At 43.4% G+C, this 20,812-nt stretch overlaps 2 protein-coding genes and 1 long non-coding RNA gene across 7 annotated transcripts in view; 2 read left to right on the forward strand and 1 right to left on the reverse strand.

The window, feature by feature from the left end:
- Positions 1-269: 269 nt before the first annotated feature.
- LOC119175539 (uncharacterized) lies at positions 270-5,518 on the reverse strand. The gene is made up of 3 exons (XR_005110307.2): positions 5,390-5,518; positions 3,959-4,076; positions 270-546 (listed from the first exon to the last, which is right to left on the reverse strand). It is a non-coding gene; the product is annotated as an uncharacterized LOC119175539 (long non-coding RNA).
- A 217-nt stretch (positions 5,519-5,735) lies between these two features.
- Positions 5,736-6,544, forward strand: LOC119177150 (uncharacterized). Its single transcript, XM_037428549.2, has one exon. The coding sequence runs from the start codon at positions 5,867-5,869 to the stop codon at positions 6,308-6,310; it is 444 nt and encodes a 147-aa protein (XP_037284446.1). The 5' UTR covers positions 5,736-5,866; the 3' UTR covers positions 6,311-6,544.
- Positions 6,489-20,812, forward strand: part of Snx16 (sorting nexin 16) — a 68,534-nt gene continuing 54,210 nt past the window's right edge. For 4 of the 5 annotated variants that reach the window (XM_037428546.2, XM_037428547.2, XM_075878158.1 and 1 more), the window contains exons 1-3: positions 6,621-7,370; positions 8,385-8,699; positions 14,698-14,787. In XM_037428546.2, coding sequence (XP_037284443.1) covers positions 8,406-8,699; positions 14,698-14,787 — 384 coding nt within the window. In that variant the 5' untranslated portion in view covers positions 6,621-7,370; positions 8,385-8,405. The other variant, XM_075878159.1, reaches the window with a different exon arrangement.

Here is a 20,812-nt window from a genome sequence, read left to right on the forward strand (position 1 = left end):
TGCCTGGAAACCCCGGTCGCAACACCACACATAAAAAATGTATATATTCTGGGATACTTTATGGTCTCATAAATTCAAGCCCATTATGAGCTCTCAAAAGTTTCTCCGCAACTACTGCAGAGATACAGCAGAGAGCCTGAAATCGGTGGGAGCCAAATTTGGCACTGTATGAACTTGGATGGCACCATGATACCAATTTTGTCTTTCAAGTACATATACTGCCAAATTTGGTATCATGGTGCCATTTGTCCAGTAAAATGCAAAACAAATACATGTAATGTGTAGCCTTCGAGCTTCGGTTATTTAATTTCCTCCGCAGCTGCAGCTCAGCACCGCTAACTAGCATTTACCATGTTGCAGATAGTAGGGAATTGTGCGGGAAGGGATATAGGAGTTATGTGTGAAGGTGTAGCATGGCAGCGCCATGAATGCGTCCACATTATCACTAGGTCACTCCATCACAAGATGAAGTCAAAGTGGTAGGTGTTCTGCGAAGAAGTTTTGTCGCTCGGTACAGTGAAGGCACATCGTCTACCAAACTGCCTCCTGAAAAGCAAAGAGGAACTGAAATGTAAATAATGTGGTGTTTCACAGAAACACACAATCACAATAGATGATGTGGAGTTATTGTGTGTGCATTGGTACGATAACCGCACTGCGACATTTCTTTCGTGCTTTGTTGGGAAGGATCCAGTTCAAAAGACTAAGCGCTGAGTTACCTTAGCCAAAGGGTTTTGTTAAAATGATTGCCCCAACGTAGTAAAAGTCTCAAACAGACCCATGTGTGGGGTTGACCTGCTGGACTCCCTGTTTGGGCTTAACCGAATACATATCAGGTCGAAGAAGTGGCACTTTCGAATTTTACGCACATGCTAGACTTATTAGTAGTAGCAGCATGGCTATTGAACAGGAGGCTGCAAAAGCATCTTTTGAAGAAGGAAGTACTGCCGCTGGCTCAATTCAAAACAGATATCGCAGAATGCCTTACGTTGCACAACAAGTGCCTACCCTAAATATTACCAGGAAGGCCTTCTAGCGAAGACATCAAATTCCAGGTTCAATACAAAGAAGCCCAGTGACCAGCTGCCACAATGCCCCCCGCTAAAGACGTTCGATCTGACCGAGGTGGCCACTGGCCAGAACATGATGAGGATAGACAAAGATGTAAGCGGCCATCTTGCACAAAGAAGTCGTCAGCAAAGTGCACGAAGTGCAATATTCATCTGTGCCTGAATGCAGCAAACAACTGTTTCATTTTATTCTATACATCACGCAAAAAAAACACCTTCCACGATGCTATATTTTTCGCCTATGGCAGCAAGACCACTCTGCCATCTTTATGGCGAGCCATATTTGGCACCAAGCTGTATCTTTATTATTACAGCCGTTATAACTCTGAAACTTTTTGTACACTTCTAGGTTCATTCAATGAATAATAAAAGCTGAAAAAATAATTTTTAAAATGGCTTTTTCACAATTCATAGAATAGAGGGTTAACTAAGCTACTAACTAGGCCCAAGCTAGGCCGATCAATATTCGTGGCATCAAAGCAAGGGGGCATAGAAACTTCCTAGGTGGCATCACTGCCCATGCTTTGTTTTTCACCTTTTCTCTGGATTATAAAGCCTTTTTCTAAAGTAGGAGTACATTTCCTAATGTTTTTTAAGCCTAGCTAACTAATGAAACTCAGTTTATTTTTATCTTTAGTAAAAGTAACTCAATGAAAATGTAGCTTTATTTTAGGTCGGCAAAACTTGTGGAGCTCACTCAAATTCACTCATTAAATATATTTCGACCTAAATTCACGAAAATTTTCCTGAGCCGGACTCACACTCACGAAAACTTTCTTCAACCAGACTCACTCGGACACAAACTCACCAAACATTACTCAACCAGACTCAGACTCGCAGCTCTATGTGAGCCTGGGTGAGTCGACTCATGAGTCAATTAGTCTAGAATTAGTAGCTTATTCAACCATGGTGTCAATGCTCTTTAACACCAATATCTCAAGTAATCGGTGCTCTTCTTGGTGCTGTTTGACATGGTATTTTCGACGATTTCTAAGAGCTTTAATACCATTCATTTTTCTTGGAAGAGATGAAAGCATAAGTTATATTTATCAAGAACCTTCTTGGAATAGTTGGTGGAGGGGGCGGTCAAGGCATCCTCCACCCTATGCAGTTCACGCCTCCGATCAATAAATATTTAAATCATGTATGGACGCTGCTTAGGAATACCTATGAGTAGATGTGAGTATATACGTGAATCCAGGCAAGGCTGATAGTAATGATGAAGATGACTAGATAGGACCTTAGGTCGGAAAAAGAAAGTGGAACTCACTCAGACTCACTGAAGAAATATATATCACGCTTTGGACTCACTCAGACTCGCCAAAATTTTCTTGAGCTGGAATCACTCACGCTCACGAAATTTTCTTCAACTTGACTCAATCAGACTCACAAAAATATTACTCATCTTGACTCACCCAGACTCATGGCTTGATCCGAGTCCGAGTGAGTCGACTCAGGAGTGAGTTCATCGACATATGCTCATAACTATACAGTAAAAATTAGTTTGTAGACACCCTAAAGTATAAACCTGCTACTTTATGTGGACTCAGTGTGATGTTACATTACCGAAAAAAAAAATTTGTTTTCGGGAAACAAAAAGAGCACAAGTATCCTAACAATTGACCAGTTGCAAAAATCTGCATGGCAGCTTTTTTGCAAGGTTGTTTCCCAACCAAAAGCTCTCGTTCACAAACTGATTTTCTCACTCATTGTGTTTTTGCCTTCCCGCCATCCCTCACCCCCTTCTTTACGAACGACAAGTGCCTCATCGGCCACGTGATCCGAGGGTTCGATTGAGGCGGGACAACCCCACAATAATTGTTGGTGGGAAAAGTCGTTCTTTCGTACTCTTATGCCTTTTTTACTACGATTAGGAGCAGTAAAAGCACAGTGAGCAAGAAAAACAGTCTGAGCACGAGAGCTCTTGGTGTGAAAATGACCTTGCAGGAAAATCGCCTTGCAGATTTTTGCAATCGGTCAATTCATGCAGTTTTTGACCAAAAGCAATACAGAAGCTATGAGACACCCCATAATATAAGGGACTAGGGTAATATCGACTACCCAGATTGCTCTAACATGCACCTTAATCAAAGTTAACAAGCCTGTTTATTTTGTCACAATGGGGATGCGGCTGCCATAGTCAAAAACTGAACCAGTAGCCTAGTGCTCAGCAGCAGAATTCCCTCACCACCGAGTCAGGGAAGAAAGATGTACTACCGCAGGCTCAATTCACAACAGAAATTGCAGAATGCCTCACTTTGCACAACAAGTGCCTACCCTAAAAGCGACCAGGAAGGCCTTGTAGTGAAGACATCAAACTCCAGGTTCAAGCCAAAAAAGCCAGACCGACTTCTTTGGCTTGAACCTGAATAGGCAAGGTGGACGATTAGCGGCAGCGCGCTAAGGTGCATAATACCAGGTGCACAGGGATCAATCACAACCGGGGACTAGACAGCATATTGCTACATCCTTGGGCATGATGACCATGAAACATGTTAATTATTATAATTATCCACAAAATTTCAATAGAAAAAGACAGCTGTCTTTTTTGACTGATGTGTATAAGGCCCTTCTGTCAAGTTTAGTAAACCACTACATTGAAGAAATGCATTAACTTCATTAAGTGCACAGGCACAAGAAAAAGGAGGTAAGAAAAGTCTATATAATATCTGGGGTTTTGAATACAAAAAACAACATTTCACCACCTGGTGTTCTTTAACGTGTGCTGCATCGCACAGCACAAGGGCCTGAGAGAAAGTCTGAGCTGTATACATCCCTAAGGGATTCCACTGTTGCTGTTGAATGATACAAACAAATTTACTATAAGTCGATGGGACTTAAGTAGGTCAATGAATATAAGTTGGCACTACATACAAACACACCCTTACAAGAAATAAATAAAGATGCACTCGTCTGCCGAGCTCAGCTTCAATGGCCACCCGAGGTGCTTTTGCTTTCAACTTCAGCAGTACACGCAGAGTTCCACTATCGTATTTAACCAAATACCTGCAAGTAATACTGCGTCAAGATTATTTTGTCACATACAAAATATAATAAAATCAGCAGCGATATGCTCCTTTTTTTTTTCTAAATTTATAGTGCAAAATGCAGTGTTACTGGTTCTGACCAAAGGCTTCTTTCACTTTACTATGTACAAATAATTTTTTATTAAAAAAAAACTATGTATGAGTACACTGCACATTGTATTCCTGCAGAACTTTAAAAAATGAGGTAGGCTTGATTTACACAAACTAAAGTAGACCAAGACTTGGAAATGTATAACTTTTACACAATGATATTAGAATAATTTATATTTTTGTCAATTGAAGCAGCCACAATTTTTCAAAAGTCACTTATTTGACAGACTGGAAGCAGTCAAATAAATGCCGGTTCCAAACGTTTGTATAGCTTTTATAGTCAATCTATTACAAAGACTAAAAACCTCAGCTAACCAATGTCTTTAGAATCATGCTGCAATGCATGGTTTTTAAAAAGAAAGCCTGTCCCGGCCCCAAACAACAATAATATGAGAGAAGAAAAATACCAGTTCTTGAGCTCACATCTTTCCGTTTTGCAATTTATAGTGACAGACAAATCACTACATAAAAAGGCAAAGCGCAATACTCGTCGTTGATGATATGCATGCGCACGGGGACAGCCTGCTCCCCCACATAAGAAGCACCTTCGCCCCCCCCCCCCCTCTTTTTTTTTTTTTGTCGGGGAACCCAGCGCACGCGCCGTTGATAAAAACTTCATGACCGAAATGTGTCAGTTCTGAACAAGCACGCGCTGCAAACTTACAATTCAATGCGCCTGCCCCGCTTTAGGACAAAATAAACATATAGTAGGGCGCCAGTTGTTGACACAAGCTCATCTACGTCAATCAGCATAGGCGTGCGCAGGGTTCCCCTTTGGGAGGGGGGGCAAAGGTTTATCGCAGAGCCCCCCCCCCCTTATCATGTTAATGTATGGGAGTACAGGGCTCGGTTTGCCCCCCTCTCCCCCCCCCCTTCCGTGCTCACGCCTATGTCAATCGGCACGCAGTTGACATAGAAAATGAACACAATCACTCGACGAGAATTTGTCTCAGCGCCAATCGTGAAACTTCAAAATTCAGTCAGTCGAGCAGTTCAGCAATAATATACTAGCATGCTACACTTTTACAAAAGAGAGAAAACACTGTTACTGCGACAGCGAACGCGGGCACCGGCACACCCTCGCATTAGTTCCACGATTTAACCCACATATTAGTAACTAACAGACCAGAAACCAAGTCAGTACATGAGACGCGCAAACACGGATTTCCATCTCATCAGTACCATTCAATCATGTTGATCACACAGCGTTCCTCCGTGTATGACAACGGTGTGACGTCAGGTATTCCCCAAATGCAGGTGCGCGGAAGGTGTGATTAGGCTACGGCTGTACTACGGGATCTGGCTTCTGTTTATGTCGCACCCATATTGTGTCATTTCGCCGTATTTGGGAAGGGGTTTTATTTACATTCTTTAACACACATTGAATGTGACATTACGGTATTTCGCATCGTAAAATTATTTTATTGTGCGTTGTTTTTTGACAAATCTTGAACGTGATAGCTTTTTCTCATTTTAATAGCAGCTTAGAACGGAGGAACTATTTTTTTGGACGCGCGTGGCGCATGTGGCGCAAGGCCGCGTTCCAAAACAAAGATTGAGCGTGTTTGTGAGCGTGCGACACGAAGTGTGTTCGTCCTGCTCTTCGTCTTCATTAAGGCCTCGGCTGTAACCCTGGACGAGTCGCAGCGAGCTCGAACGATGCCAAGGAATGGCAACATCCTCGCCGTGGATAGTGTCGTGTCGCCGGAGGCGTCGAATGTGATGGGAAAAGCGGACGACGTCAATGAAGATCTGGCGTTGGCCATCAAAGAAAACCTAAAGCTCAAGTCGCACGAACAGCCGTGCCACGTTTGTCATCAACAGCGTCATCCCCGGTACTCCCCGTATTTTGTGCCTCGTCGGTCGGAAAGCAGCGGTGCGCTGTCTGCCGCGGCGAAAGATGGAACACGGAAGATCTGCGCTGCCGGCCACCACCACCAGCCGGAGGATACCGACAAGGACCCTTACGAACTTTTGCAGGAACTCCTTCGGCAGGGTACGCTCATCCAAGAAGCTGTGCGAAGGCTTCAGGGCAACGTGGCGGGCAAGAAAAAGACTTCACACTCCTTAGACAGCTCGTCGAGGGACTCGTTTTCATTTTAGGTTCGCATTCAAATGCAAATTTTGCATCACATCACGGACTTTAGCAATTTCTTCCTGCCCATCATGACGAACGCTGAGCGCGTGGCCGGCTGAACGTTTTTCCCACGTGCGCGCTTCCCTGCGTTACTCTGCCTCTGTTTTCGATAAGCGATATGCTTTCGAGTTGTTCGGTCCCCGCGTGCGCTGTGCGATCGGGAAACCCTTTGTCTTAATAAATCGGGACTTGGTTCCGTGTTCTCCGTGTAAAGTGTGTTTGACATTGTGTGTGTCGGTCCATTTCGTTGATTCTCGGGCCAGATATGAGGTACGTACGCCGCATCATTTGCCTTAAAGTAGGCCCTGCGATTCTTGCAGCCGTTACAGCGTCCATACCGGAAAATTCCATTTTGTGTCGGTTGAACGGGAAGGACGCGGCTACAACGCCGCTGCTAAACACTCAGTGTTGTCACAGATTTTGCATTTGAAGTGCTGTCTCCTCGCTGACCGATACATTGTACAGATTTCGCTGCGGGAAAACAGCAGTTGTGTGTTGAAATTAAGGGGCATTTCTTTTCGGTGCAAACGTGTAGCTCATAGCCGTGCATATGCCGCTCACAACCCACAGCCACCTCAGCTTCATTCTAAATCGGTTGAAACTTGATCGCTTGTTTAGATATTTAACATATGGCAAAAAACGTAAGCCGAGTGAGTAATATAAATTAAGTGGAGCAGGCGGCTGTAGGCGGCTGGTGTTCTTGTTTATTTTTCTGGCATACAAACGCCTGCAACCTATCTCAACATTTTGCCACAATGTCACGTGACTGGTTTGGCGAATCTCCTTGCGTCATTTCACTTCCCTCTGTTGCTGTGTGTTAGGCCTACTCAGTGTTTTGGCTGGTGTGTCTTGCGGCGTCTGTGGCTGCCTACTATTGCGAAACTAGGTTCTGAAGTGTGTTTTGCGGTGGACGTGGACAACAAGAAGTGCTAGTCATGGCGTTACCAATTTGAAGTTTGTTTGGTTTAGTTTCATGAGCAGTGCGAAATACTTTTTTCGAGCGTCTGGCTCTCTCGTTTGTTTGGGGTAAGTAGTTTGGTTTCATGTTTACTTGTTTCTGTACTGAAGGTTAGCGTACCGTTAGTTTTGTGGAAACAGTTGTGCTATCATTTCATTGCGTTGTTTTTGAAGGCAGCAGCCTTTTTGTACCTGTGTGTCTTTCGTTCCGGTGTCATCCACCTTTCATATAAATGTGATTCAAGGTTACCCCCCCCCCCCCCTTCCCTTCAGAAAAAGAAATGAAAAGGTGGGTGGAGGATGCGTAACGGAACACTTGGCAAGCTTTTATACCGGTACCTGCAAGTACCGTCATAAAGAGAAATGTGGATTGCGTCTTCTGTATGTAATTATTTCTACCCGCTGCTTCAGGTTGTCTGCGTTGTGGATTTATAAAATAATCAAGAAAGCGCATTCAGTGCGGTATTCAATGGTCTGTGACTTAAGCGTATATTCAGAACTTTTGAAATTGAACCATTGCTTGCAAAATAAATTGTACAATGGGGAAGAAATTTGTGCACGCATGAGTTGGACATTGTGCTGCGATCTACTGTTCCCGTTATGTGTAGCTTGCACCATTGTCACTAGAGTGCTCGCCCCTTTCAGTCAACGAATCTTACGCGATTTGTTTGAACGCCTTTTGTTTCTGCAACAATTCGTTCAGGGCAGGTACGTAATGCAGAGCCACATGTTCTCTAACGTAGCGCATTGACGCAGTGCGTTAAATGTGCTGAATTGATGTTACGCTGTTAGCTGCTGTGTCCCCAAATATCTTGCACGCGTTGCATACGGTGTCCAGGAGCATTTATGGCATAACTGATAAGTTGTTTGGTGTTATGGTTTTTTAATATGGATATGCACTGTACGACACTGCAAGCTTGTGACAAAGAAACATTGCCGCTGCTGCTGTGCTTTTTCACTTTATCTGCTTAAGTCCTCTATGAAGCATCAGGTGTTCAACGAGGCTATTTTTAAAAATGTGTACAAATACATACCTACATACACGCAGCTGCAGTTGTTTTGCTATTTTCTTTTGAATCCTAGGGTGACTTTCACTGTCCAAAGATGTCGAGTGATGCAGAAACTGCCCAACAGTCTGCTGCAGCTGATGGCTTAGACATTGACAACTGTGCAACATCTAAAAGTGAGGCAGTGCCCCCTCAAGGACCAGCGCATGAGATGTCACGGTACCATATATCAAAACAAGACAGAGAATCTCTGAGCAGCGTGAGCAGTGACTCTGGTGATGTTTCCAATGGCCACTGCTGCGACATTGAAGAAGAAGGCATAGTAGTCATCCCCGAGTATAATACCCCCATTATTGGCTACGAAGTCATGGAAGAACGTGCAAGATTTACAGTAAGTCCCTCCTCACTGTTTATGCTATTTGGGCTTATTCTGTACACTGTCGTCCTTTATGAAAGGGAACATGCGGACGCGTGGCCTGCGCTCTGCAGCAGCTGCTTACAGCTCCATCAACCGACAGCAAAAGGAAACGCGTTCGCTTTCAGCGTCATCCGCTATGAAAAAAACTAATAACGAGTTATGGCGGGTAGACAAGCACTGCTAGACTGCACTCTCTCTCTCCTCACACCTGCAGTGCGTAGTCCACTGCCAACATATCAAACCAGGGAATGTAATATAGCAGCGCTTGTCTACCGGCCATAACTTATCATCTTGTTTGGCCATAGATGACGCGAAAAGCGATCGTGCTTTCTTCAATTGTCAGTTGATGGTGCTGTAGGCAGCCGCCGCAGAGCGCAGGACACGCGTCCACGTGTTCCCTTTTGTAAAGAACGACAGTGTACACGATTACATGCCCCCTTTTTTTGTTATACCAATGATGGGAGTACTACTAGTGATGAATGAATGGGCACTTGTTGTAGCACTTGATAGCACGATAATGATAAACAGCACATTTTGCAGAAGTCTTGTTTCAGCGTTGTAGGTAGTGAGCAAAAAATCGCGGTGGATGCAAGTAATAAAAGCATGCACCTGTGCCTGAAGTGAACCCAGGCCTTTTTCTTCTGTGTGAAAAGCACTTATTCTACTGCAGAGCCATGGCATTGCTGAAGACTGTTTTAGAATATAGGAGGTATCGTACCGTGAACAGTCATTTAGATGTGTATTATAGTATTGCGTGGCAGAAGCGTACTATTGTACCATATATCAGACCGTGTGAATTGTGCAACAAGTTGGTGGTTTAAGAGGGTAATGGTAGTGTTTCAACTATATATCTTCAGAACTGTTCCATATTTTGTCTTGAAATTTAGTGTGCTTTATATGAGAGCTAGTGGCCTTCAGGCTGTTAAATTTTGACCCTGTAGATTTTGTTACTCGCTTCTAGTGGAGCACAATATTTCAGACTGGGGCACAAAATTCAATGTCATTGTCATCATCAGCCTGACTACGTCCACTGCAGGGCAAAGGCCTCTCCTATAGTTCGTCAATCAACTCGGTCTTGTGCTTTCTGCTGCCACATTATGCTTGCGAACTTTTTCATCTCATTGGCTCGCCTAACTTTGTCTCTCCTTCGTGCATTTGTCTTCTCTGGGAATCCAGTCAGTTACATTTAATGACCAGCGGTTATCCTGCCTGCCTACCTGCCCGGCCCATGTCCATTTCTTCTTGATTTGAGTTATCACATCCCAAACCCCGGTTTGTTCCCTCGCTCACTTTGCTCTCTTCTTGACTCTTGAGATTACACCTATCATTTTTCTTTCGCTCACTTGCATCGTCCTCAGATTAAGCCGAATTCTCTTTGTAAGCCTCCAGGTTTCTGCTCCGTAGGTAAGTACCTGCAAGGGTGCAGCTGTTATATACCTTCCTCTTGAGGGTTAGTGGCACATTATCATTCATGATTTGAGAATGCGTGTGGAATGTGATTCACCTCATTTTTATTATTCTAGTTATTTCACCCTCATGGTTCGGCTCCATGGTTACAACCTGTCTTAAGTAGACATATTCTTTTAAAACTTACAACATCTCTCCACCTATCGCAAAGTGTGGTTTTCTCCCTAGACTGTTGCACATTACTTTAGCTTTGTGCATATTAGTTTTCAGATCTACTGTTCTGCTTTCCGGGTCCAGTTCAAAAATCATGAGCTGTAATTCGTCCGCTGATTTACTTATCAAGGCAATGTCATCAGCAAATCGCAGGTTACTAAGATACTCTCCATTAACTTTTATCCCTAACTCTTTCCAATGTAGGGCACTGAAAACTTCCTGTAAACACACGGTAAATAGCATTGTAGAAATCGTGTCCTGCCTTCCACCCTTCTTTATTTTGGATTCTGTCGTTTTATTTATGGAGAGCTGTGGTGGCTGTGGATCCACTGTAGATTTTTTCCAGTATGTTAATGTAGGGTTCGTCTATGCCCTGATTCCGTTGTGTCTGCATTACTGCTGACGTCTCGACTGAGTCAAATATATGAAGGCTATGTATTGAGGTTGGTTGTATTCCTTGAGTTTCTGTATTACCTGATTGATAGTACGAATATGGTTTATTGTGGAGCAGCTTGTGCGAAGTCCTGCTTGATCCTTTGGTTGATTGAACTCTAATGTCGTGTTAATTTTATTAGCTATTATTTTTTGTATATAGTTTGTAGAGATCAGACAGTAAGCTGATCGGCCTGTAATTTTTCAAGTTCTTGACATCTTTCCTATGGATTAAGATGATGTTGGCGTTCTTCTGAGATTCTGGTACCCTTCTTGTCAAGACACACTTCGTATATAAAATGGCCAGTTTTTCGAACACCATTTTTCTGCCATCTTTCAGGAGGTCTGTTGTTACCTTATCCTCACCTGTGGTTCTGCCTCTTTGCATTCCCAATAGGGCTTTCCTTACTTTCCCTGTTGTTACTGGTAGGATGTCGAAGTCCTCTGGGCTATTATTGCTTCTTACGATATTATCCTGGTTGTTTCAGCTTCTGTACAGCTCTCTGCAGAACTCCTCCGCCACCTCAACTATCCTATCCAGATTGGTTATGACATAGCCTACCTTGTTCCTCAATGCATACATCTGATTTTTGCCTATTCACAAGTTTGCCTTCGTAGCTTCTAGGCTTCTGCCGCTTTTTACAGCCTGCTCAATTCTCTTCATATTGTACCTTATGATGTCGGCTGCCTTAAGCCTATTGATTAACTTCGAATGCTCCACGATCACTATTTTGTCGGTTGCATTGGTGGCTTATATGGTCTGTCGTCTCTTAATCAGATTTTTCGTCTCCTGAGATAGTTTGCCAGTGTCAGTTTGCCAGTGTCCTGTCTAGTGACTGAGCCTCCAACTTCAATTCCACACTCTTTGATGATACTAGTAAGATTATCGCATATATTGTGTCAACACTAACGTTGGTTACCTCGTTTAGTGCTTCGAATCTATTCTGAAGCGAAACTCTTGAATTCCTGTACTTTCCCTCTCACCGCTAGTTCATGAATTTGCTTCTTGCGTATCAGTCTTTGTCTTTGGTTTTTTCAATATAGGCAAACACGAGCTCTTACATCTATGGTCACTGTGTCGGATCTTGCCCACTACTTCTACATCCTGTACAATGCCTGGGTGTGCACACAGAATGAAGAATATTTCATTTTTAGTTTCGCCATTAAGACTTCACCGCATCCACTTTCGGTTAGTCCGTTTTTTTGAAGAAGGTATTCGAGATCCATAAATTATTACGTTCTGCGAACTCTACTAATAACTCCCCTGTGGCATTTCTAAAGCCGACGCTATATTCCCCCACTGCATGGTCTCCGGCCTGTTTCTTGCCTTCTTTGGCATTAAAGTCGCCAGTCAGAATAGTATACTGTGTCTTTAATATTGGCTGACTCTACGTCTTCATAGAAGTGTTCAACCAAATGATCATGATGGCTAGATGTAACCGCATAGGCCTGTATCATCTTGTACCTTTTTTAAAACTTAATTAGGATACTTGCCACCCTCTCACTGATGCTATAGTATTCCTCTATGGTGCCAACGATATTTTTGTGTATAAGAAACTGCACCCGTAGTTCTTTTTTGTGAACTAATTCACGGTAGCATAGGACGTGTCCATTCTTCAGCACTGTATAAGCCTCACGTGTCCTCCTAACTTTGCTGAGCCTTCTTACATCCCATTGCACACCCTCTAATTCCTGGAATAGCACAGCTAGACTAGCCTCTCTAGATAACGTTCTAGCTGTGAACGTAGCAAAGTTTAGATTCGTTCTAGTGGTGAACGTAGCCAAGTTTACATTCCAATGGCGGTTGGTCCGAACCCAGAAATTCTTAACACACTCAGCTGCGTCGCAGGTCTGACCGCCGCCTTGGATAGTTGCTTCGTAGCCATTGGGAACTGAGGGCCAACAGTTCATTGCTGTATTTATGGGAGGTAGCAGTTGTCCAATCCGGCTCTGGTGAGGAAGTGCATTACCGACAAGTGGTTGCCAGTGAGCACGCACCCCAGACCTCTTCCTCTTTTTCTTTTTAATGATTCTTTTGTCATGCATTTTAAGTAAGCATACGATTGGGAATGGTCCGGCATTTGCATTGGAATAGAATTTTGTCATTGCTTGCTAAGCTGCTGGGCTATCTCTTGGAGGGTTCTGTTGCACTTTCTGTGCACTGTAGAATACCACCTAACAGCCTAGCAGCTCTCAACTTCACATGACTCGTAGCTTGCCTGGCCTTTTCTTAACTGTTTGAAAGTCCATGTTTTCATTATATAGTATTAAAAAAAAACTGCGCGGTTTCGAACTTCTGACCTTGCGAGCTTAGGCCGGCTTAGTGCTTTGAATGACCCTCCTCCTCGCGCGTTTATTCTCTTTAAACTTCATTTTCGATATTTAACCGACCTAGCTATAGTTATTACTTGAAAAATACATGCACACAGAAACAATGAAGTAAAACAGCCCGAATATCTGTTAGGAGACTTGGTCTCTGGAAGGATTTTTAAAGGGCATGGAGCGCCCCAACGCACTCGTCAATGCATGGTTTTGCTTCTCATCGTGTGTAATATTTTTAGTAGCGAAATGAAAAACCCCCGCAATTTTGGTGGATCTACCCTACCATTCTGGCAAAAACTGTTCATGCATAATTATTCATCAGCCAACAAAGTGCCCTGATTTGTGCATATTCCTTTAGAGTCGCAGTGGGTACTTTGCAAAATGATGAATTATGACATAGTGGGCACTTCAGCTCTACTTGCTCTGGGCATTCTAGGATTGTTAGAAACGGCGAATGCTTTATTGCCACATGGTTTCATGTGAAAGAATACGAAGAAGTTCGGGACTGAGCCGCTTCTTGGCCTAGCTCAACGAGCAGGACAACCCAAGGTTGTCTTGAGGTGAAGTCATAGTTGCTCTGCCGATAAGCGGTTCTGTTGTTTCTGGTGGTAGGCCTTGTTGGCGGCGGCTTGCTCTGTGAACTGGTGTATTCACGGGCACAGGGCTTGTGTTTCGGCTCCTGGGTGGGCCCTGCGCCACGAGTCGTCGCACCCAGCACCCCCACCAATCTTGTCACGCTCAAGGCAACCTTGCATTGTCCTGCTCGTTGAGCTAGGCCAAGAAGTGGCTCAGTATCGAACTTCTTCATCTTTTCCCACGTGAAACCATGCGTCATTATGTTGCTTTCCTCACAGTACGATTAGGGTGTCTATTGAGAATTGAAGCTGCGCTTGCTAATCAGAAGACTGCACTAATGGGGAGCTATTACACTACTGCGGGCTGCTCTTGAAGGTGAAGCACAAGTTTCCTCCCAAGTTTTTTTGAGATGCAGGTTTAATACTGCTCACATTAAGATTTATTTGTGCCTCAGCACCTTCTGGGCATCTTCTTGGTGGTGTAACTTTCATGATGTAAAAATGAATTGCAATATTTTTCAAATCAGATTGTGGTATAGGCAAGTGACAATGCAGTGAATCAGTCCTCTCTGCCCTATCCTATGGGGTGTTTACTATCGCTAGATAAAGTATGCTTTTTTACGCTTTTGCATTATCACAGTATAACTTTTAGCACAGTCCATTTATGCAGTTCTTGACCTAATAGTTCATGGATTTTTAGATCTTTTTATGTGGGATGCCCCAGTTAAGTTAAGCCAGGCTTTTAAAAAAATGCTAGCAAAAACTTGTGCATTGTATGGTTATTTTATGTCCGCTTTCATCAAATATGCTATGTTTACGCATTAGGCTCACTTGGTTATCGGTAAACAATAAACTACTCAGCTAACGTTGGGCAGGACACCCTGTGTGTATATAGTGGCCCTCATTTCCAGTGGCAGTCTGGACTGCTGTAGTATTTGATAGTTTAGCATAAAAATTTAGTCTCTTGACAACATAATGTGATTTGTTGTACATTAAGCAAACTTGGTGTGACGTATATTCAGGTGTTCAAGATCAGAGTGGAGCATGTTGAAACGGGCCGCTACTGGTTTGTCTTCAGGCGGTACACTGATTTTGCAAGGCTGAGCAAAAAGGTGAGCTGCTGGGCCAGTATGGGTCAAGTTTTTTTTGCAAGACACAGAAATCATTGTAATACTGTATAGATGACTGCAAATGATATGGGCTTGTGTGCATTTCAAATGCATGTTGTCACGCATATTGCACTTGTTCAACTTTTTTTATTACAACATACTGTTTGTCAGCTGGTTCAAAACCATTGTACAAATTACCAGACTTGTCAAGCTGCATAGAAAAATTTTTCTATAGATTTTGGTGGCCTCAGTATTACCATTGATTGATGTTGAATTCCAATGGCAGAGTCAGAGGAGCCGATGGACTCCATGAGCGAGCACTCGACTCTGGCGCAGAGCAGTGCCTCCACATCTGCAATGGGAACACGAGGGCAGCCGGAGCAAGGCTGGAGTGAAAGGTCTATTTTTCGAGTGACGAGTTGCCCAGAGTCCCTCGTGTATAGTTGTTTTATTCTGCTCTTGAATCCTGTCGAATTCCCGCTTCTCTGGGCAGTTTCTACATCGCTGTCTTTATCCGATAAATTACTGAGGCAGGAACTGAATCTTTCTGACTTGTAGCGGAAGCAATGCTGCACTATTTGCCAACTCATCCTTGTCGTCCATCATTACCCCCAAAGCAAGTGACTATTTGGCAGCACAATCAAACTGGCAAATGTGTTAAAGGATATACATCACTTTCTGACTTCAAGTAGCGGAAGGAATGCCGCACAGTTTGCCAATTCATCCATGTCGTTTGTCATTATCACCAAAGCGAGTAACTACCGGCAGCACCACCAAGCAGACAAAGGTGTTAAAGGATGTACTTCACTTTCTGACTTTATCTTAATCAAGTAGCAGAAGTAATGCCGCTCAATTTGAGAATTCATTCATGTCATCCCTCATTACCACCAAAGCAAGTAACTACCGGCAGCAGCACCAAGGTGGCAAAGGTGTTAAAGGATGTACATCACTTTCTGAATTGATCGTAATCAAGTAGCAGAAGCAATGCCACACAATTTGCCAATTCATCCATGTCGTCCGTCATTACCACCAAAGCAACTAACTACTGGTAGCACCGCCAAGCAGGCGAAGGTGTTAAAGGATGTACATCACGCCGAGTTGACGTCTACTTCGCCGATTTTAGCTGAGCAACATTTCCTATTCCATGGAATAACTCCCACTCTCAATCCATCCCGACTTTCCCTTTGAAACGCTCGACTCCCATCCTCACTCTGTCATTGGAGCACACTTGCCCCAAAACGAGCAGATAAGCTTGTTCTGGCTCTGCCTTTCAACATGATTTTATATGTGGGGTCCCAAAACTACCATATAATTATGAGAGGCGCCGTAGTGGAGGGCTCCAGAAATTTTGACCCCCTGGCTTTCTTTAGTGTACCCAAATCTGAGCACACAGGCCTACAGCATTTTCGTCTTCATCGAAAATGCAGCTGCGGCAGCCGGGATTCGATCCTGAGATGTGCCGGTCAGTAGCCTAGTACCTTAGCCACTAGATCACCGCGGCGGGGGTTCCTTTCAACATCAAACATTATTGCTTCATGATGCAAGACATACAAGTGCTTCACAACCAGACCTTGTCACTCAGGGCGCATCTTTGAAACATTTTTAAAAAGCTTATTCCAGAACCAATTGTTAGCGGCTGTACAGGCTTCCTCTAGTTAGTTTTTGTGTTCTCTTCATTGGTAATTTGCATTGCAATATAGCAGAAATTGAACAGCTGTTGTCACTCAAAATGCATTCATAGTGGAATAAGTAATCAACTAATTGCTTACATTTATTTGTAGCCATGCAAAGTAAGTGTACAAAAACACAAGACCAAATAAATAAAGTATTAATTAGTATTAGAAATAGTTATGAGGTACTATGCACACTTGGCACTTTGGTCCAGTGTATAAAGTTAAGTTTGCATTAAGTTTCCCACGCGTATATTGGAATTTTCTGTCATGAAACTAAAGGTATTGGGAACAACACTGGGATTTGAGGATTCAAAGGCCAATTCTTACAAGGTTTAGGATATATGAAAAGCTGATCTTTCTTGCAGAACCCTGCTATTGAAGTGCGACTAGTTATGAGATGGAAAGCTTCTTTAAATGTGTGTTTATTCAGCCAGATCTAAAAAAATAAAATACCATTACCGCTCACTGAAGTCTTTGCTGCAGTGGCTCATGGAAAATACTGGTAAATTTTTCTCATTTAGGGAGAGCAGTCATGATACAGCTTGAGCTACAGGACATAGATGACTTGGTGGTTATTACATTTCATTTTAAGATAGTGATGTGAATGGTTCAAAAAGTTGGTTGATGGGAGGTACTTCAGAATATGGCATCATTCATCTTACTTTGGAGGAAGCCTCGAAGCGAGCGTGGATGTGGGGTGCAATATGTGGTGCAGCCACATCAGAGTTTGCGGCACTAAAATGGTAGTTGAATTAAGCGTATTATGCAGTGTTTTTCGTGGTTCTCGTCATGTGAAGTGAAGCAGCAGGCCAGCTGGTGACATCGTTCTTCCATGTTAGTGGCACCCAAGATTGGCAGGCACGGGAATAGGGCTGGTAGGCAGGGCAGAATAGTATCAGTTGTGTGGAAATAATCATGGCTTCAAAGCAGGCAGAATGGCAAGAAACTGGGAGTGGCGAAAGTAATAGTATACATGAGTTGCATAAGCGACATAAGGCACAGGGGAAAGAACTAAGTTACAGTTGGAGTGATTGGATGTTATCAAGGGTGCAAATGAAGTGTAATGTGACACCATTGACCTGCGAGCAGTGTCAGATGTGTACAAATGATGATGGCCATCTAGAAAGGGAGAAATGCAAGAAATCGGCCGTTGCTTGTGCACTAATAGTATAGACAGCTGGCTAGGTGTCATTGGGACAGATGGAATATCTGAATGACAATTTTAGTGATGGGTGTCATCAAGGGTGTGGTTGAAGCATCACATGGCACCACTGGTCTGCAGTTGGTAAGCAGTGCGCATTCATTAAGCAAGTAGTTTTTCAAAATATTTCAAATAAATTATTCCCTCGGTAGCCTAAAAGTTCTCACAATACATCAAAGACTGTGCAGTATGGATGTGATGACATTCTCCACTGTAGCACTCTGGAAAGTGTGTCAACACATACCAACACATATCCTGTTTTTTTTTCTATTGCAGTTGGTATTCCAGGTTACACGTTTCATGGCTGAAAACTTTGTTTGCTCTAGTACATGACTGTTGCTTATGTGGCTAAACTTTTGTAGCGCTCGATCGCAGTTTCAGAGCACGGAGAAAGGCAGGACCAGGGTATTCCAGGTTACACGTTTCATGGCTGAAAACTTTGTTTGCTCTAGTACATGACTGTTGCTTATGTGGCTAAACTTTTGTAGCGCTCGATCGCAGTTTCAGAGCACAGAGAAAGGCAGGACCAGGCTGTTTTTTTTTCCTCTTATTTTTTCTTTTCGTAAATGCAGCTGGCCATGTAAACACTCTAAACATGGACACACCTTGCCACACATGGCCACTTGTGCACATAAGTGCTGCATTAACTGTGCCAGAGAACTCGCACAAACGGCATGGCAGTTAAAACAATCTCATGGCTTATATGTTTAAATGAAGCCAAGTTGATGTCAATGTCGCTAGGGGCTGAGTTTTGCACCCACTCGCATAGCATACACTTCAAAATTGATTTTAGATATGTTCGAAGCTGTGCTTGCTTTTAATATATGGGAAATTATGTGTGTTCCCATAAATATCCCCCATGTCACCTTATCATCAAAATTTTGTGCCAGTATTCCCTAAAGTTGCGGTGGCAACTATAATCCACCTGTTGCCAGTACAAGTCATATTGCTTAATGGCAGTGATCCATGGGTTAGGATGGGCATGACAGATGTCGGAGTTCACCAGCTTTTAAAGGTACAAGGGATATTTTCAGATCTCACAGGGGGTTCCAAAAAAAAGGCATGCATTCAGTGCCAATAGAAATAGTGTCATTACCATTTGTATGTCTTGAAAATGCTGTTGTGGCCATACTGAGGGTTGGCTTGCTTGAAGGACAGCATCCAGAAACAGGGTTCCAGTGGGCTAGAGTTGAAGGGTATCTAGCATTCGTGCCAGAAAGTAAGGAGGTTCATTTAATCAATAGCAGATGGCACGTAGAGCGACTCACCAAAAATTGTCTCCAAGCTCATAGCTCTGCTGCACACTGTCGGTGCTGCTTCATCTGTGCAGACATTCTTCATTTTCATTACAGCGCATACTATGTATTCATTTATGACAAGCTGATATAGTCTGTCTCACTATTGGTAGCCAAGACTATGGTAAGAAATAGTTCTGATTATAAACTTTTGTATTGAGTACTTGTTGTATAGCCATTCATGCTTACAGTGTAATCTCGTGTAACATTATTGTGACTTGAGTCATTGTCTTCGTGTTTTTTGTTGTGCTGGATGTTGAGCTTTTTCTTTTTCTTGCTTATGAATATAAGTTTTGGAGTTGTCTCTTATTTGTGAGAAATGAAATTATAACTATACACAGTACTTAACAGGATACAAAAATTAGAACTCTGTTTTATGTCAATAGTTTATTTTCATAGTAGAATTCAAGCATTTAACATTCAACCACTCATTTACAGCTCTTAAAAGGTATGAAATATCTCATCGTTACTGCTTTCAGTCAGTGTCACATATGTCCTGTCTTAAATTGGGACAGAATTTGCCAATCTTTTTTTTTTTTTTTTTCTAAAAGCTTCACCGAGTGTCCTAACAGTTCCAGTTTTTCATTACTACTATCTCTCTCTCTCTTTCAAAGAGAGTGAGAGAGAGAAAACTAGTACCTATAAGACAGCATATAGCTTTAATTCTTTTTTGTGTATTGAATAAGAACACAAAAAGTTGTTGTGGAGCAGTATCCCATTATTTTGTCTTGGCATTTCTTTTTTGTCTAGTCCATGGCATGATGTATTCATATGCTAATGGGTGCCACGTGTCATTGTTTGTGCAGCCCAAAGGTAGCACACCGAGCCAGTGCCCCCTGCCCCCTGCATTCGACCCGTGCTGGCTTGTGCAGTTTCACTTAAGATCAATGAGAAGCCCCCCCTCCCCCCCCCCCCCCAAAAAAAAAAAAATCTGCCTACGTCCCTGCCACTAGTTCATGCTCATCAAGCACTGTGAAAGCCTGCATCTGTTCTCACATTATGCTGTGTACTGATGCCAACACTAGCTACAAATGCTTTGCTGACCCAAGTAGTGTTCATGTGCCACAGAAAGGAAATATCTTTGGCAGGACTATAGATCCGAATGCAATGGCCTACAGTCACAATGAAGCCCTGTCTTACTTGGTGTGCACTGGGCAGTCATGAGCAAGAGTCCACCTAACAAAAGTTGACCAAGGGGTCTCGACAGTTGGTATGGTGGCGCTCGGACGATGTCGCAACAGATTCACGGTCGCTACTGGCAGTGCCGATCGAGCAAGAATATGCAGTAAATAGCACTAAAAAAGTAAGAGCGTCTGCTTACCTCACACGTTACATCACCCTTACCAACGCTCTCATCGCTGGTACTCATGAGCCTTCCACGCAAGTCCATATAATTTTATTTTTTGGCAGCAACGCTGGCACAGCTGCCAAACGGTAAGCACCAGGTTGGAAGTGCGCTTGTACCTAATGAACCAGTTGGTGCCTGGCAGCAGCAATTCTCTGCCTCCCACAGCAGCGGCGGATGCTCAACTATTTCACCAATGCTGTGGTGGGTTAAGGTATGCCCAGGGGCCTTGGGCTACCTTTCAAGATGCGTACCCAGAAATAACCGAGCGTCAGGTCGGTGTACTCCTCTACCCATTGGGAAAAACCGGTGGGTTCCATCCAGGCCGGCACTGGGAATTGAATCCAGCATCTCCTGCATTGGAAGCTTCGGCAGAGAATTGCTGCCGCCAGGCACCCACTGGCTAAATAGGTGCAAGTACACTTCTGCCCTGGTGCTCGGCAGAATGAAGTTTATAGTCGCTCAGGAGGGCACCCACCTCGTGGAAAATTGGTGGAATAGGACCACCAGGCTT

Source organism: Rhipicephalus microplus, chromosome X (genome assembly GCF_043290135.1).
Source record: "Rhipicephalus microplus isolate Deutch F79 chromosome X, USDA_Rmic, whole genome shotgun sequence".
In the NCBI taxonomy this organism is placed as follows: Eukaryota; Metazoa; Arthropoda; class Arachnida; order Ixodida; family Ixodidae; genus Rhipicephalus; species Rhipicephalus microplus.

Coding starts and splice junctions, on each gene's coding strand:
- LOC119177150 (XM_037428549.2), top strand. CDS start 5,867: ATGCCAAGGAATGGCAACATCCTCGCCGTGGATAGTGTCGTGTCGCCG.